The following is a 16,964-nucleotide window of genomic DNA, read 5'->3' as shown; positions in this document are numbered from 1 at the left end:
CGGGGAAGGCCACACTTCCACGGAGAGGGGGAGTGGGAGGTGTGTCTGGGGGGAGGGGGCAGCCGCATTTGCCTGAAGGGCAGGACGTGTGGGACGTCTGTCTGTCTGTCCGTGCAGGGGAGAGGCAGGGATTCCTGAGAGGTAAAAGGTGCTCCCCCCCACCCCAGACAGCAGTCCAAGCCCTGCACTGCCCGGGGACCCAGCAGAGCAGACAGAAAGGAGGGTGCTGAGCACCCTGTCCTGTTAGGGATGTCCTGAGTCAAGGGGGCTCCTCAACCCCCACTGCCTGTCCTGGCTGTGAGTCCCACAGAAAGCAGGTGGAATGGGAGAGGGACACTGGGACACTATGACATATGCTAACATGCCACTCCATCCGGTTGTCAGGCAGGCTTTAAAAGATGCAAGGGAAAGGTCATTGAGGGGTCCCAGCTCCGAGCAGGGAGCTGGGACCCTGGTGCCCTCTGGCTTAGTCCCTGGCCACTGTGTCTTTGTATTAGCCACTTTCCAACAGAGAGAGGTCTCTGAATTCTTGAATGACAATCTTTTCCCTTGGAATGCCTAACCCATCACAGATGAGAGCAAAGAGCTCTGAGGAGCCGATCTCATCCTCGGCATTGAAAACACCAGGAGCTCCCTGTCCCCAAGATCCCCCCCACCCCACCCCCACCCCACCCTGCCTGCTCTAGCATTTCACTCCTCTCCATAGTCCTGGCCTGGGGTGGTCAGAGCCTGAGGCTCAGTGACCTCTGCATGGCCACGTGGCCACCGGCTGTGTGCTCAGGCCCCTTTCTACAGGTCTGGCACGGGGCACCTGTGCACCCCTGTGCAATCCTGTCTTGGGTGCATCTCCTCCAGCTGAGAAAGGGGTTCGGATTTCCCTTCTCCCACTGGCAGGATGGGAGACACTGCCCTGCCATGTCCCTGAAACAGGACACAGACCCCGCTTCCCAGGGAGGTCTCCATGGGGACGAAAGTCAGCCAGCCGGCTCTGTGGTCTGGTCCTGCCCCTCTGTCACCAAGTGGGAGCGGAGAGAGGAGAGAGGAGAGAGGGACAGAAGACGGGCGGCCGCGGGGGAAGATGGAGGCGCGCGGTGAGACAGCCTCCCTCCTCCCCGAGTCAGGAGCGATTAATCCACAGGCGCTTTTCTCCACGGAGACGTGAGCACGGCAGGGTGAGCGCTGCCCGCGCGGCCGCTGGCGCCTGTGTGCCCCCGCCACTGTCATCACAGATGCACCCCAGCTGTCACTCCGCTCCGCGTTCCTGGCGCACACGCGCGCTCTCCTCCCTCTCCCCGTTCTTCCCCCTCTCCTCTGTCGCCCTCTGTCCCTCCCGCTTCCCTGCTCAGTTTGTGGCTGACCCAGCACCCAGACCCCTCGTCCCTGGCCACCGCGGGCGCCCCACCTCCCGAGCAGTGAGCTGCGTGCCGGCCCTGCGCCTGGACAGAGGGGACTCTGGCACCGGCCCCCTGCGCTCCGCCTGCCGGGCGCCTGCGTTTCTCCTGGGATTCCAGGAGGCTCTCGCTGGAGGGCCAAGAGCCTCCTGACTGAAGGCGCTTGCAGTCAGAGTGAGGAAGGTGAGTGCTGAGCCGAGGGTGGGAAGGAATGCAGGGTAGGGGGCACGGGGTGGCTGGGCTGGGAACTGCGGTGGCGCCTTTGCCCTGCATGAATGGGCTGCGGCTGCCTCCTGCCAGGGGCAGTGCTGGGGCTGGGGAAGCTGCTCGAGCATCCCAAAGGGACAGAACGCTGGGGACTCTGACCCTGCAGTGCTGGGGACATGAGCTGTGGATTCAGCTGGGGAGGGGGCAGGGAGGGAAGGGGGGAGGAGGGCATTGCTGGTGCCAGCTGACAGCCCTGGGTGGCACAGAAGTGGTCCCTGCAGCACAGGGAGAAGCAGCCAAGAGCCCTGCGCTGCTGGCATGCCCGGCACAGACCGCCCCAGGGGCTGGGTGCCGGGACGGGTGGCCTGGCTGGAAGAGAGGAAGGCTGGGGGCAGGGTGGAGGACCTCACTGTCTGAGGCTTGAGAATAGACCCCAGGTCTGGGCCTCTTTGCAGGTTGCCTGGGGTTGGGGCTGCTGGCCTGCAGGTGGCCGTCCTTGGACAAGGGTGCAGAGGGCCCTTCCCCAGCTGGACACAGGTCCACGTAGCTGTGGCCGAAGCCTCGTAGGTGGGGGTGAGGCTGGAGTGGAGGAAAGAGAGGAGCACTATGGCTCTTCCTCGCGGGCCTGAGGGCACAGGGGCCCTGGGCTTGTGAGGACTCACTGGGGTCCGGCAGCTGGACACGCAGCTCTCCATCCACAAAGGGGTGAGGACGCCTTAGTGGGGCTGTGCACTCAGCTGGGGGCGCACGGCCAGGCCATGCCTACCTGTCCTCCTTGCCCAGGGAGCGTGGCCACCCTGACTGGGAGCCGGGCGGCCCCCCCCTGTTCCCAGGCCCACTCCCACGTGCTGCAGAGAGGGGCCCATGGGGCTGGGAGTCTGAAGTTCAAATTCCTGCACCTCCCACAGGTCTGGGGCTGGGTTCCAGCTGGGAGGTGAGTTGGCAGCTGGCTGTCAGGGCTCAGTGGCAGTGCCTCTGTGTGACTCAGATTGGCACCCCTGCCGCTTAGATAACTACGTGGGGGGAGGGGCGAACATGAGGAGCCGGGCAGGGAAGTCCAGCTGGTGGGGAACCCCAACTGTGAGCTGCCAAGAAGAGCCCAGCTCTCCCACCCCCACCGCCACACCGCAGAAAGACTCTGGCACTGCTAAAGGAGGGGGCTGGGAGGCCAGGCCCGGGGCGGGGCAGGAGGATGGGACAAGGGGGCAGCCTGTCCCCTCTGGGTTTCGCTCATTCTGCCCTCAGTCAGGCCTCCCGTGTGCCCTGCCCAGGCCACCGCCCCAAGCCCAGCTCTGGGGCTCAGCGGACACCTGGCTCCTTCCCGGCAGAGGCAGCTCCCATGGGGACACACTAAGGGGCTTTTCTGCTCTGCTGCCCAGGGGGTCTGTTTGGGATTGGGAATATTTGACAAGGAAACGAGGGTGCAGGAAGCTGGGGGTGAGAATGGGGTGTGTGTTTTAAAATGAGCCAGGAGGGTATATGTCTGTTCCAAGTACAAATATAGAGATTTTTAAAAATCTGCTTCCTTGCTGCCTGGGCAGTGTGTGACGGGGGTGCCGGGGGTGGGGAGAGATCTGGATGCGCAGACCGGTGGTGGCAGGCGCGGCCCAGCCTCACCGGCAGTGGCAGTGGCAGCCGCCCTGTGTCCCAGCCACACCGAATCCCGGGGCCTCTTCCACACGGGGCCTGGGCTCGGGCGACGCAGCCCTGGCCCTGCTTCTCCAGGCTCCTGGGGGCCCTTTTGCTCCAGTGTTCCGTGAGTCCTCCATGTTGAGGGCTGCAGAGGCCTTGACCCGAGTCAGGGACCTCTGACTCAGGGGAGATAGACACCGGGGGAGGGAGCACGGGAAGGCCAGCCGAGGGCTCGGAGTCAGGGTCACTGACCTGGGGGACAGACGTGCGGGAGAAGCGGCAGAGGAAGGGCGTGGACGCCAGGCCTGTGCTGGAGGCTTCTAGCTGGTCTGAGCCAGCCCGCCTGAGGCCAGGGCTCCCCATCCTGGTCCCACCCCCTGCAGCGTCGCGGGCTGCCCCGCCCCCACCCCGCCTCCAGGGGCTCCCTCAGCAGCGCACGTGGCGGCCTCTGCTCCCCCAAGGCCTCCCAGCCTGGCGTCCGCCCCCACCCGCCTCCCGCCTCAGCGCACACTCCCAGCCAGAAAGGTTTCCAGAAAGGCCCCTCCACCCACCCGTAAGATCTTGGCCTCCCAGGACTCCTGTCATTGCTGGGAAGAGGGGAGGCTGGGGGTGGGGAGGGGACCTGCCCTGCGCCTCAGCCCGGCAAGTCCCAGAGCCGTTTCCTCGTCAGCATGACGGGCAAGAACAGCCTTTCCTCAGCTCCCAGGAGGCAGGGCCGAGGCAGAGCCCTGAGGACTGTGGGCCCCTCAGGTGCAAGAGCACAGCTCCTCCTGCTGCTGCCTCTCCTGCCCCAGGAGGCAGCCGCTGGGGTAGTAGCCAGACGGCTGGGGCTCCGAGCTGTGGTCTTCCCTTTGCTGAACCTGAAGCTAGCTAGTTAATTTACAGCACCTCAGTTTCCCCCACCTGCAAAATGGTGATTAGTAAGAATACTAACTTCAGAGAGCTGTGAGGACTAAGAACACTGTGCAGGTGTTTGTGATGTGGGGACTGCTTCTCCCCATACAAAGCCTTCTGGAAGGAGGTTCTACGGGCAGGATGCCCCCCCAGGCAGCTGGCGCCTGGCCCTGGTGGCTGCTTGCCCGGCTGGGAGGGCCCAGCCTAGTACGTCTCAAACACGAACACGCATGCGGATCACCTGGGGATATTGTTAAAATGCAGATTCTGACTCAGTCAGGTGGGACTTGAGCCTCTGCGTTTCCAAAGAACTCCGGGCTAGAATGCCCGCCGGCGTGGACCGCACTGTGAGCAGCAAAAGCTGGAGTCTGAGCCTGTTCCCGGTTCCTGGTCCCCCCTCCCCTGCTTTAGCTTGTGGCTCTGTTCTCCAATCCCAGTTCTCTGCTGCCAGGAGGCCCAGGGACCCCATGGGGACCCAGCCCCTTGTCTCTGGGACTGCGTCAGGAGCAGGTCCAGCCTCCAGAGCTGGTGAGGCTGTGGGACCTGGGGACAGGAGGTCATTTTGTCCCCCATTCTGCACCCTGAGTAGGGACTTCCCTTCCAGACTGTGTTAATTTATTTCAGCAGTTATCAGTGCCTGCTGCCACAGCTGCTCTGCAAGCTTCCCAATGTAGGTCACCCCCTTTCCTGAGGAGGCTCGACTCTACGGACTCTGCCAGGGCTGGGGAGGGGGTCTTTTGGTTGGAGGTGTGTTGGGAGACGGAGGCTAGGGGTAGGAAGTGCCGGCTCCAGCCTGCATCTCCCTAAGGGTCCTTCCGTGGTGCCAAACACATACACGCATGTATGATTTGTCCCTTTGTCCCCTACTGGGCATGCTGCCCTCCCCACAGTCAGGAAGGCCCTGGCAGCCAGCAGGAAGTCCTAGGGGCTGGTGCAGGCAGGGTCTGCCCGGAAAGCACAGGGCCCATCCTCGTAAACTGAGGGGGGCCTTGTTTTTGTCACCTTCCTCCAGAAGATACCAGGGTCAGCAGTGTCCTGGCACCTTGCAAGGCAACACCTGTGGTCTGCACTGTGGGGGCCTGCCTCATTCTGCACAGAGACGTCCCATCCGAGGTGGGGGCCGGGGTGTCAGGGCCTGCTAGCAAGGCTGCCTCTCTGCTGAAGGCCTGTGTGCTGGTCCATGCCTGGGCTTATTGTGGGGGTGACATCGAGGGCCAGGAAAGGGTGGGGTGGAGGCGAGGAGCCTCGGGTGGAAACAGGCCTGAGTCTGGGCAGGGGTCTCTCCATTGCCTGTCCCTCTGTAGGAAGCCAGAGGGAGTGGGGACAGAAGCCTGGTTTAGGGCTCCAGTCTCCATATGGCCCGGGCATAGCCCATGTCCTAGGACTGCCCTGCAGGATTCTCTCTCGGCCTCACTTCCAGGCTGGAGGTGTCTGCTGTCTGCTAGGGGCATTTGGGAACTTGAGGCGTCTCACTCTGAAGCTGCCCGAGTGCTGGCATTTGAGAAGTGCAGGAGCACGGCCAGCAAGGTGTTGCATGTGCGTGTGTGTGTACTGTGTGCATGTGTGTGTATGTGTTAGCATATGCCCAGCTGCACAGCTCTCTGTGGGTGTGTTTGCATCACGTGCTGTGTACGGAGCTCCCAGCACGTGTCTGGGAGGCCTGTGAGTGCGCACCCCGCCCCGTGCACACATAAGCGTCTCCCTGCGAGGGCTGCTGCTGGGTGACAGTCGCCGGGGCGTGATGAGCAGCCTGGCTCAGAAGCCTGCAGCCCAGTCTCCGACTGTGACCTTGGGCAAGTCAGTCATTGTCTTTGCCCGGGGTGGCGTTCACCTGCCTGTCTCACAGGCGCTGTGAGCTCTTGACATGAGGGCTACGGCCTGAGTAAGAGAGATTGTTCTGAAGGTCGGGGCTGGAGGGACAGCGTGCGCCAACGCTGCTCCTGGGCAGGCCTGTGAGGCATGTGTGGGGGCAGCAGCAACCGGCCCACAGGCCTGCGGCCAGGATGCGAAATAATCCGCGTGAGGCTGGCGGGGCCAGGGAGCAGACGGCCGCAGACCCGCTGCTGACACCCTGTCCCTGGAGGGGCTGCTGCTTCCTCCCACCTCCCACGGCTCCAGTGTGAGCGGAGAGCAGGAGCCGCCACCTGAATCGCTCTGCCCTGCACCAGCCTGAGCCTCGTGGGGAGCCCACCCACTGGGGACTGGTCATCGCTTTCCGACCTAAGGAAACTGAGGCCCAGTGAGGTCAAGCTGTTGGTTTACAGGAGTGGCAGGTGGGGATTTGAACCCAGTGTCCCGACCCCAGTCCCGGCCATGAGAGAGCAGTTGGAAAGTGACCACGGGGCCTCCCTCAGGGCCTCCTCCACCCCCCGTGCCAGGAACGTGGATCCACCTAAAAGGCAGCCCCCCACTCCCACAACTGCACCTGGTTCTTGTGAGCCCCGTGCCAGCCCCCGCCAGGCCCCGCTCCTGGGGGGAGGAAGAGCCACAGCGCACTCCAGGCGGGCCGCCCTTGCGGGGGCAGAGCCGACTGTCCTGTGCTCACTGACCACTGCTGTGGCCCCTGAGGACTCCAGAGAGGGGAGGGCTGGGGTGCAGAGGAGAGAAGATGGGGACAACAGCAGGACCCCAATGCCTGAGGGACAACCTTGGAAACGCTGAGATTTCTGAACCTAACACTGAGCTCCCTGCAGCTCCCAGCCATCAGCTTTGTACTGCCAGGGGCTCCTCGGGCTCCCAGGGTTAAACTGGCCGGTGGGGGTGCAGGAAGGCAGCAACCAGGACCCGCGGGGAGGTCAGGCTGTGGGGCCGGCTGGGAGTCGTGGGCCCACAGCCAGAGGGCCGGGTGTGCATGTGTCTCCCTGCCCAGCCAGCTGCCTGGTGGACGGGACCCACAGTCCCGTTTCCCATCCCCTGACGGTGGCGGCGTGCAGGCTCTCAGTCCCGTCTGGAGGGAAGTGGGGACCCCAGAGCTGGGCCTCGGTCCCACTTAGGGGACATGGGCGGGGCAGACCCTAGGAGGGGCGAGTGCCCCCTGCCCTCCCGAAGAGAAGCCTGTTTTCTCCACCCTGCCCCTCAGCCCTCCTGCTCTGCGACCTCACCTCTCCCGTGTCCCCGCTTCTCCCCAGCAGCTGCCGCGGCGCGGACCCCTGAACCGAGGAGTCTCATAGCTGGTGGGAGACAGAGTGCCGCGATTCACCTCCGCAGTTCACACCCAGCCTCCGGCAGAAGCCGCCAAGGGCGTGGGGCCATGGTGAGCGGTGGTGGGGCCGGTGGGACTGGGACCTGGTGAGGGAGGCCTACGGGACAGGCCGGCTGTGCCCTGGGACCTCGCTGTTCACCTCGGAGAGATGTCCCTCAGTTTCTCCGCCCGTGACACGGTGTGCGGTGGGAGATGCTCAGCCAAGGAGACCGTGTTGCTATGAAAACATTTTAGAGAACAACAGACCAGAGTGGCGACAAGAAGAGCAGGGCGAGGCTGGGTGGGACATTGGAGGGGGCTCGGGCACAGAGCCCACCCTGGGGAAGCCAGGCCTGCCGCGGCCCCTGCGAGAGGCCGGGTTCCTGGCCTCCCCCCTCCTGCTCCCTTGCTCCTCTTCCTCCCCCGCCCAGGGAACAGGAGAGGCTGAGGAGGGCTGTAAAGAGACACCGGCCCCTCGCTGACCCTGCGGCTGCTCAGTGCTCTCTCCCGCAGGACTGACAGGCAGCGCACCCAGGGCTCCTCGCTCCCCAGAGCGCCACCGAGAGCCGAGGGCTTCACTATGCTGGCGCCAGGCAGCGGCCCCGAGCAGAGGACCAGGCCTGCCCTGCAGTGGCGGCAGGTCTCCTGTGAGTGTGACCCTGGGCACGGGGAGGGCACGGGGGAAGGGGCCCGGGCAGGTGAGCACAGCAAAGAGTGGGGCTGATCTCAGGCTGCGGGCAGGTCTAAGACACACCTTCCTGGGCTGCCCAAGGGACTTCCCTGGCAGCCAAGGATAGAGTCACCGCTGGGTGCTTTCGTGGTTAGACCAGGAGCAGGAGATCAACACAGCTGGTCTGTCCCCCCGGGTGAGTCCCTGTGTCCTTCCCATGCTTTGGGCTCCCTGCTAGTAAAAATACAAGAATGGCCTGGCCTCCCGCTAAGTTGAACGGACGCACCTGAGCCCGTCCCATCTGTGTATAACCCACCCACCGACCGACCGGCCTCTCCCCACCCCGCAGTCCCTCCTGGCCCCACGCTCTAACGGAGCCGCCTGCTTGTCTCTTGTGCTCTTAAGCCTCAGTCTTCCGACTCGACGTGCAGGAACCTGGGGCTTGGGCTGTGGGGCTGGAAGAGCCCCCAGAGACGGGGCCAGCCCTCCTCCTGCCCACGGGCACTGAGTCCCCCCTCTGCTCGTCGACGGGAATAAATGCTGACGAAGGCAGCCCGGGAAAGTTGTCAGGGTGAGACAGGCCCTGAGAATTCTGTTTATCTGAGGCAAAGGGACGAGACTGACGAGGGCTGGGTGCCCAGGGCCACGTGGTGAGAGATGAGAAGTGATCCCGCGGGGGCAATTCTGCCTGGCCTCTCCCCTGGCCACACCAGCCCTGCGACCTGAATTATTCACCACATGAGAGTGACTGATCCCCGAGCAACTCAGATCTCCTTTCAGCCTCATTCTAGAACCACGTGACACTTCGCAGTGCAGGATCATGCATTCTTGTCACTAGAGCCCAGTGCCACTCTGAGTTTCTTAGGGTGAGGGGCAGGCAGTCGCTCTTTCCAAAGTGCTCTCTTCCCACCCTGCCACCGGCCCCTTCCCTGGGAAGGCAGGTGGCTTCTAGTCATGTGGAGCCTTTTGAGCGGGAAGGTGGATGGACTGGCTTCTGGGGGACAGTGAAGTCTGAAGAATGCTGGTTTTCAATGGCATGGGGCAGGCTGACCTGGCAGCAGGGCCCCTCAGAGGTGTGAGAGGTGGCAGCAGGTGACCCCAGATGGCTGGAGAGAGCTCCAGGTGGCTTCTGTGACCACACCTGGGCTCATTTCCTGTCAAGAGCAAAGGGGCTCCGGTGTCAGCCGTGCAGCTGTCATTGAGCCTCCTGGCAGGGGAGGGCGAGAGTCTCATCCTACTCTTTCAAGCCCCTCCCTTTGGGACATCAGACATTCAGTCGCCTACTGGACAGAGACCCAACACTGTCCATCCGGCACCCAGGTCGTGTGGGGCCAGCTGGGGCCTTTCCTCTGGGCTCGGTGGAGCTGCCCTGGGCTGGGTGGACCTGGTGGGGCTGGACTAGACGGTGTGAGCTCCTCGGTGTGAGCTCCACGGTTTTCCCTCCATAATGAGCAGGCTTCTCCGACACTCAGGACAGCTGGGGAGGGCTTTGAGGTCACTGCTAGAAAGGGTTGCTCCACAACGCTGCTCTGATGTGACCATTCCCTGAGGGTCACGGCCCCCAGCCCTGCAGACAGGACCCCATGCTTGCTTCTCAGAGGGGTCTTGGGAAAAGATGGGTCCAGGAAAGGATTTCTGTTCACGCAAGAACGCTGCCCTGCAGCCCCTAGGAACAGGAGCCCAGGCTGAGAGTCTGGAGGGCTCTAGGATGAGAAGAAATAGGGGCTCATCCCCAGGCCCGCAACTGCCAGCACCGCTGTGCAATTGTGCGCCTTATCCGTGTCCTTCCCACGCTGGGACCCTGCGTGCCTCGCTGGGCTCCCACTCCTCGCCCAAGATGGCTGGCCCCGTCTTGGGTGTGTGGCACTTGGGGAGCTGCAGGGACAGGGTTAGGAGTGCCCCTTTGTGCTCTCTCCTTTCCACGCTCAGCACATCTGAGCCTAGTGCAGTTCAGGGTGGGGGTGGGTGGAGAGGGGAAGGGGCCAGCAGTGTGGCCGTTTTCTTTTGGAAAGAGAAGGTCTTTCTTTGGGCAGGGACACTGGCAAAGGAACACGGGTGCAGGTTTCTCTGACATCTTTATATCCTTTATTTTATCAACATCTGTGGGGTCAGTGGGACCCAAGTTCCCAGGGAGATCAACAGCAAGAGGCCCTGTGACCTGGGGTGTCCCTGTGGAAAGCAGTGCTTGTCCTGGGCTTGGGCCTATGAGTCCACAGGGTCATTCTCCACCCAAGTGGTATCTTTGCCAGATGCACAATGAGGCCAGGCACTGTGTGATGTCCATTAACATAGAAGTGGCTCTGGATTTGTTAATTATCTTCTTATGTGGTTAATATATGTGCATTGATTGTGATTGACTATGGCTGGTGCCAAAGGAGAGAAAGCCAGGAGGCCATTATGATATGAATAGAAAGGAGGGAACAGAAGCAGGAGGTGGTAACTGGAGCTGTCTGTCACTTTCTTTCCACCTGTGCCCTGCCCCCGCTGCCCACGCAAGGGATCACCTGCTGGATCGCCCTGTGTGCCGTGGAGGCGCTCCCCGCCTGCCCTTTCTCCTGCAGGTGTGACAGCCGCAGCCTGGAGGTGGATTGCAGTGGCCTGGGCCTCACCTCGGTGCCCCCGGACGTGCCCGCTGCCACCCGGACCCTCTTGCTCTTGAACAATAAGCTGAGTGCCCTGCCAAGCTGGGCTTTCGCCAACTTGTCCAGCCTGCAGAGGTTGGACCTGTCCAACAACTTCCTGGACCAGCTGCCCCGCTCCATTTTCGGAGACCTGACGAATCTGACTGAGCTGCAGCTGCGCAATAACAGCATCAGGACCCTGGACAGGGACCTGCTGCGGCACTCGCCACTGCTCCGCCACCTGGACCTGTCCATCAATGGCCTGGCCCAGCTGCCCCCCGGCCTCTTCGATGGGCTCCCGGCTCTGCGCTCCCTCTCGCTCCGCTCCAACCGCCTACAGAACCTGGACCGGCTGACATTCGAGCCCCTGGTGAGCCTGCAGCTGCTGCAGGTTGGGGACAACCCCTGGGAGTGTGACTGTAACCTGCGTGAGTTCAAACACTGGATGGAGTGGTTCTCCTACCGAGGTGAGCACAGACCTGCCCAGGCCCGAGGGATCGGGAGGATCACTCTGGGCCCAGCGCCTTTTCCTGGTGTCTGGGCACTGACTCAGGGAACAGGTCAGGGAAGAAGGGGTGACCCTACCTCTCTGCCAGCTGGGCTGGGAGAGCCACAAGCCTCACCCCTTATGCTGAGCCAGCAGGAGAGGCTGGGTGCCACTCCCCTGCTCCCTCGTCACCCCTTTGTGTTGCGTGTCCAGCCACGACTTACTGTCACTCGACCTCCCTCTCCCGTGTGGGTTTAATGAGGGAGCTTAAGGACCCAGTGTATTTTTTCTGGGATCTGCATCCAGGTATGCCTTTGGGCTTCCCCAGCATCGTAGAAGGAGGAAGAACAAACTATCTTTCTTCTGAATACTGCAGCCACCTTAAATAAACACCTTGTGGGAGAGTGGGATGCAGTTGGCTCTGCAGATAAACTGAATTTCCCTTTGGTGAGGGTGCCAACTTCCTCCCCCAAGAAACTTTATTATCAAAACCTCTAATAAGAAGGCAAATGGTTTAAGTTTTACTTTCTTTCCTTCCCTTTTTCTGTAACTTGGGAAAGTTCTGTGATGACCTACGCAACGATCACGTGACGTGGGAAAGGAGGGTAAATGAGCCTGCTCAGTGCTAGACGTGCCAGGTCTGGGTCTGAACTCTGGCCCTGCTGTGTCCTTGCTGTGTCACCTTGAGAAAGTTGGTTCACCTCTCTGTGGCAGTGCCTGTCTGTGAAATGGGAAGCAAACAGTGTCTATCTCAGGGTCACTGTGAGGATTCAATAAGATAATGCACGTAAAGTGTCTGGAAAGTGCCCAGCATGAAGTAAGTGCTCAGTGAAACCTCCACGTATCTGTTCACTTTGGAGTAGTGGCCGAACGTGGCGTGGGCTTGATGGAACACAGGGTGGTGCCCAGCACAGCGGATGTTCCATGAACACTGGGTGACTGAGTAAATAGCAAACTCTGAAAATATCACCAATGCTTCTCACTATGGTCTTGCCACTTTCGTTCCATACCCAGCCACTATTTCAGTTATTTCCATGATATTCTCATGGGCTGGTTAACTAAAAACATTTTCCAAACTATAAAGTGCCATGAAATGTTAGTCCATATGCCGATTTACCCATTTCTGTGAGTATGGAATGACTGATACCTGTAAGTTTCCAGTTGACAAGTATCTTTTCATGCACATTATCTGTTTTAGTCCTTGTGGCAGCTAGTTGAGATAGACATTCTCATTTTACAGCTAAGAAAACTAAGATTCATAAGTAATTAAATAAATTAAATAATTTTCACAAGATGACACAGCCAGGATTCACCCTCAGGTCGTCTGAGTGGGAAAATCAAGTCGCGTCCCTGTCAGCACCCAGCTCTGCGTGCCGGGCCGTGCTGACATGTCCGCCAGACGCAAGGCCGCCGCAGTCAGCGTGTGCCCACATGCAGACCGGCATGGCCCGCAGGACACCTCTCTGTCCTTGCACACAGGCAGCGGGAGCTGGATTCTCAGCACAGAAAGGCCTGGATGGGAATGTGTGTTTTCCAGACCTTTTCAGTAGTAGAGTTGCTTTCACCCTTGCACTCCTTAAAAACAAAACCCTGGGATGTTTTCCCCAGCACCCCAGGGAGAGACCTGTGTCCCCTGCATGAGGAGGCGGGCGGCAGGCGGGCTGGGAGAGGGCCCTGGCCCTGACGGGGTGGCTGGTGCCAGTGCACTCGGCAGGGGCTGGCGCCTGCATCTAGATTCCATCAGAAGCCAGAAGAGGGACCAGATCCAACCTTCACTTCCCCAGGGACGTCTGGGCAGATTATTGTCCTTAGCCACCCTCTCTCACGCCTGCCCCTGTTCTGCGTCTGTGTCTCCCCGTGGCCGTGCCGGCCGTCACCACCAGCATGAAGACAGCACACAGGCACGGGCGTCCCCTGCACGCGCCCGCCTCGCCCGTCAGCACCCGCCTCCTCCCCTGGCCCTTGCGATGCCTCTGTGCTCAGACGCGCTACGCCGGGCAGCCATGGGGCCACGGGATTGCTCTGAAGGAGGACAAGGAAAACCCTCCCGCCCAGCTGCTTCCCTCCCTGCCCCACAAAGGGCGAAGGGCATTAGCTGCCTGTTCTTAAGCCACCAGAGGGCCCTGCAAGCGAAAGGGGCAGCGGTGGGAGCAGTGGCTTTTGGCTTTTCTCCTTGTTGCGCAAGGGGAGAGCTGGGAGGGACGAGACGCTGTGCTGAGAACAGTCCCGGGCCCACAGAATGGCGAAGAGCAGGCAGGGTCACGCCGAGTCCAGGCCGGGCACTCGGCTCTCTTGGCACCGAGAACCCCTCACTGAGCACCCCCATGGCAGCATCGTCCTGCTGTGACCCTGCAGAGTGCAGGCTGGCTGAAAGGGTGGTGTGCTTCTCTGCAGGCAGAGAAGGGTGATGATGCCCACTTCCCATGGCTTCTGCAGAGACTAAATGGCACGATATGCGTAACTCACTGTGGCGCTTGGCTCAGTCACTGCTGCTTTCCCTCCTCCACTTCCTCTTCTATAGTCGGTGGTTCCAGGATTGACTACATTGCGATAAAAACTATACCTTCTGGGCCTTCCATTTTTGGGAGCTGGGGATGGGCAGAGGAGTCCAGGTTCCGGATGCTTGATCAGCCCCTCTGTTCTTTCTCCCTGCATGCAGGGGGCCGCCTGGACCAGCTTGCCTGCACCCTCCCCAAGGAGCTGAGGGGGAAGGACATGCGCATGGTCCCCATGGAGATGTTCAACTACTGCTCCCAGCTGGAGGACGAGAATAGCTCGGCTGGGCTGGATGTTCCTGGGCCGCCCTGCACCAAGGCCAGCCCCGAGCCTGCCAAGCCCAAGCTCGGGGCTGAGCCGGAGCCGGAGCCCAGCACGGCCTGCCCCCAGAAGCAGAGGTACCGGCCCGTGAGCGTGAGGCGCGCCATCGGCACGGTGATCATCGCGGGAGTGGTCTGCGGCGTGGTGTGCATCATGATGGTGGTGGCCGCTGCCTACGGCTGCATCTACGCCTCCCTCATGGCCAAGTACCACCGGGAGCTCAAGAAGCGCCAGCCCCTGATGGGGGACCCCGAGGGGGAGCACGAGGACCAGAAGCAGATCTCTTCTGTGGCCTGAGCACCCACCTGCTGGCCCAGGTAGCAAGGGCGGGAGTGCGCGGGCTTGCCCTGGGGGGGCCGGCCCTCCCCTCCTCGCAGCCGCCTCACTGACAAGGCCGCTGCCTGCCCCAGGCCCACCCTCCTCCCGCCTGGGCAGAGGAGCCGCAGCGTGGACCTTGAACCTCCAAGCCTCCCTGGAAGCTGCGTCGTGCTGAAGGCCCTGCTGATGCTCCCCTCTGGGGCACCTGGGGAGCTCCCCAAGCCTCTGGCCCCAGAAGGAAAGGCGGTTGTGCGACAGGAGGGTCTGGATCGAGCACCCCTCGTCCTCGCCATGGGGCAGTCACAGCGGGTGGCTCACCCTGTCCCCCACTCATCCCCCCTCATCCACACTTAGTGGGTGGGGAGGGAGCCACTCGGCGGCCGGGGTAGATTTCTGTGACTCTCTGCTAAGCCGGAAAGATATTCTTAAGCCCTTGCAGTGTGGAAGCTGGGGGTCCAACATGCAGACACACCAACCCTGTCCCTGGACCCAGCACTCAGAAGCACAGTGCACGGTTCTGGCACACTCCCTGGGCCGCTGCCATGTCCCGACCTGCTCTAGACCCGCTGACCTGCCCTCCTGGACACACTGCTTCACTCACACACACCCCGCATCACCAGCACAGCTGTACGGCGAACAGTTGGCACACCCCTCCCAGAGACCGGGGCCTTGAGGACCTGGGCCGTAGGGACAGGCTCTTCCCCTCGGTTCTCTGGCCCCGAGGCCTCAGACCCGCGCCGGCTTCCTGCAGTCTTCTCAAGTCAACACCAATAACACAAGGATTCTCTGAGATCCTCTAAAGTGGGCCAACGCGGTGCTGCCGGATGAGATTTCCCGTCACCATGGTAACCCACTCACACCTCTGCTGCCGGGTTTTCCGGGGACACGGGCCCAGGGGCTGGGAAACAGCTGTGTGTGTGGATGCAGCCTCCTGAGAGCCCCGCCACACGCCCCAGTGTCACCTCTGTCCTGCCCACGCACGCCGTCGCCGCCAGGCCCCGTGGGGACGCCACTGTCTGCACGCCTGTGCCCTGCAGCCTGGCACCATTACTCTCCACCCCTCCCCCCTCCATCCTCGGCGTCTTCCGGCCTGTGTCCTTGGGTTGGGGCTGGACAGTGCCCTGTGGTGGGTGGGACCCCGTGGGAAAGCGGACGGCAGGCAGAGAGCACGGTGGCTCTGTCTGAGGTTCGCTGCCAGCCAACATGTCTCAGACTCCAGGAGCAGGGAGCGGACGGCCACATGCTGTGCAGAGGCTTAACCCATGGGGGCTCCTTTCCCAGGGTTTGTCTGCCCAGTCTGCTCCCAGGCAGCGGGCCAGGGGTCCTGTCTGGGACAGGGACACCTGCCTCCAGGGATGTGCAGGTTTCTCAGGGTCGCTAGTCTCCTGTTCTGGCTCTGCCCCTCTGGGAGAGCCCGGTGTTGGGTGGGCACTGAGGTCTCCTCATGCTCAGAGAGGGTCGGGAAACCCTGGGCTCATTTCTGGCTACCAGCGGGGGTCTTGGGTGGCTCGGGAGGAGGCCAGCCAGGTTGCTGAAGCCAAGGGCTGCGGAGGGGCTTAGGGAGCCCGGTTCCCCTTGCCCCTCCCTCCCTACCTGCAAGACAGGGGTGGGTGGGCCGGGCCGGGGGCCTCTGAGACAGAGGCCGGCACTGGCTGCTTATCGGGCCCACAGGCCTCCCCCAGGCTGGGGCCACAGTCTTCCTTCTTTCGGCTTGTGGGCGGACACCAGATCTGGGGTTTTCTAAAGGGACTGGGGGGGACGGGAGGGCATCATCAATGGTGGTATCTTTAGCCTGAGACAGAAGATTTTTAAAGGCAAAATTATATTTCTGGTTTGTTGTTTCAGAAGACCAATAAAGACTGTATTTTCCTACGTACTTCCTGGTTTCACTGGGGGGGAAGGGGACGTGGGTGCTGGGAGAATCGCTTCCCGGCCTCACCCGCCCCAGCAGCTGAACAAGGGGCCGAGGGCCACGGCCGTGCACAGAGCTCCACGTGACAGACGGACGCCTCCCGGCCGGGCCCAGGGCCTCAGCGTGCCGTGGGGAGAGGAGTGGAGACGGGGCTGGGTCAGAATGAGGCTCCGCGGCTGAGGGCAGCCAGTGTGGGGCATGGCAGAGCCGGGATCCTAAATGCACCCACACTCTGGCCTGGCAGGAGGGTCTGCGAGCCTCAGGGGGTTCCCAGGGCAGTGCGGTGGCTCGCGGAGACAAGGGGTGAGCTGGAGAGCCCGCCCCAGCCCCGCGCCCTGTGGTGCTCAGCGCCCTGGCTTGATGGAACCGGCCCTGGCAGCCGGGACAGATGGGCCGAGTGGCAGGAAGGCGGCATTTGCCCAGAGGGTGCCGCTGCACGACGAGGGGGAGGGCGGCTGAAGGGGCTTCTCTGCTCCTGGGTTTTGGCCGCCTGGCGGGGCTGGTGGGGTCGCTGACAGGGAGGAGGAGCCGTGCCACCCAGTGCCGTCTCGCCCTGACTACTGACTGACTCCAGCTCCAGCAAGCCATGCTCTGGGCTCCCGGTATGACCCCTGTGTGGGGCTCGCAGGTGGGCTTTGGAATCCCAGAGTGGGGGGCTGGACAGGGGCATGCTGGGGGCGGGGGAGGGAGAGAGCGAGGCCTCTGGGCTGGTCAGCGCGCGCCAAGCCTGGGGCCGCTGCGGGGTCACTGCTCGGAGGGACACCTGCCCCCAGGCTGGACGGGCCTCTGGCTGACGGTGTCTGGGCTCTGTGGTTCACTAGTCTTCAGAGACTA

General features: G+C 62.1%; 2 protein-coding genes across 2 annotated transcripts in view; one reads left to right on the top strand and one right to left on the bottom strand.

Annotated features, from left to right (window-relative positions):
* CACNA2D4 (calcium voltage-gated channel auxiliary subunit alpha2delta 4) overlaps positions 1 to 16,964 on the bottom strand; it is a 112,046-nt gene that overhangs the window by 22,456 nt on the left and 72,626 nt on the right. The window lies entirely within an intron of this gene.
* Positions 1,269 to 16,090, top strand: LRTM2 (leucine rich repeats and transmembrane domains 2). Its single transcript, XM_045554650.1, has 6 exons — positions 1,269 to 1,574; positions 7,253 to 7,377; positions 7,819 to 7,952; positions 10,473 to 11,063; positions 13,743 to 14,217; positions 14,311 to 16,090. The coding sequence occupies exons 3-5, from the start codon at positions 7,886 to 7,888 to the stop codon at positions 14,195 to 14,197; spliced, it is 1,113 nt and encodes a 370-aa protein (XP_045410606.1). The 5' UTR covers positions 1,269 to 1,574; positions 7,253 to 7,377; positions 7,819 to 7,885; the 3' UTR covers positions 14,198 to 14,217; positions 14,311 to 16,090.

Source organism: Lemur catta, chromosome 6, assembly GCF_020740605.2.
Source record: "Lemur catta isolate mLemCat1 chromosome 6, mLemCat1.pri, whole genome shotgun sequence".
Taxonomy (NCBI): Eukaryota; Metazoa; Chordata; class Mammalia; order Primates; family Lemuridae; genus Lemur; species Lemur catta.
This window is presented reverse-complemented; position numbering and strand designations above follow the sequence as displayed.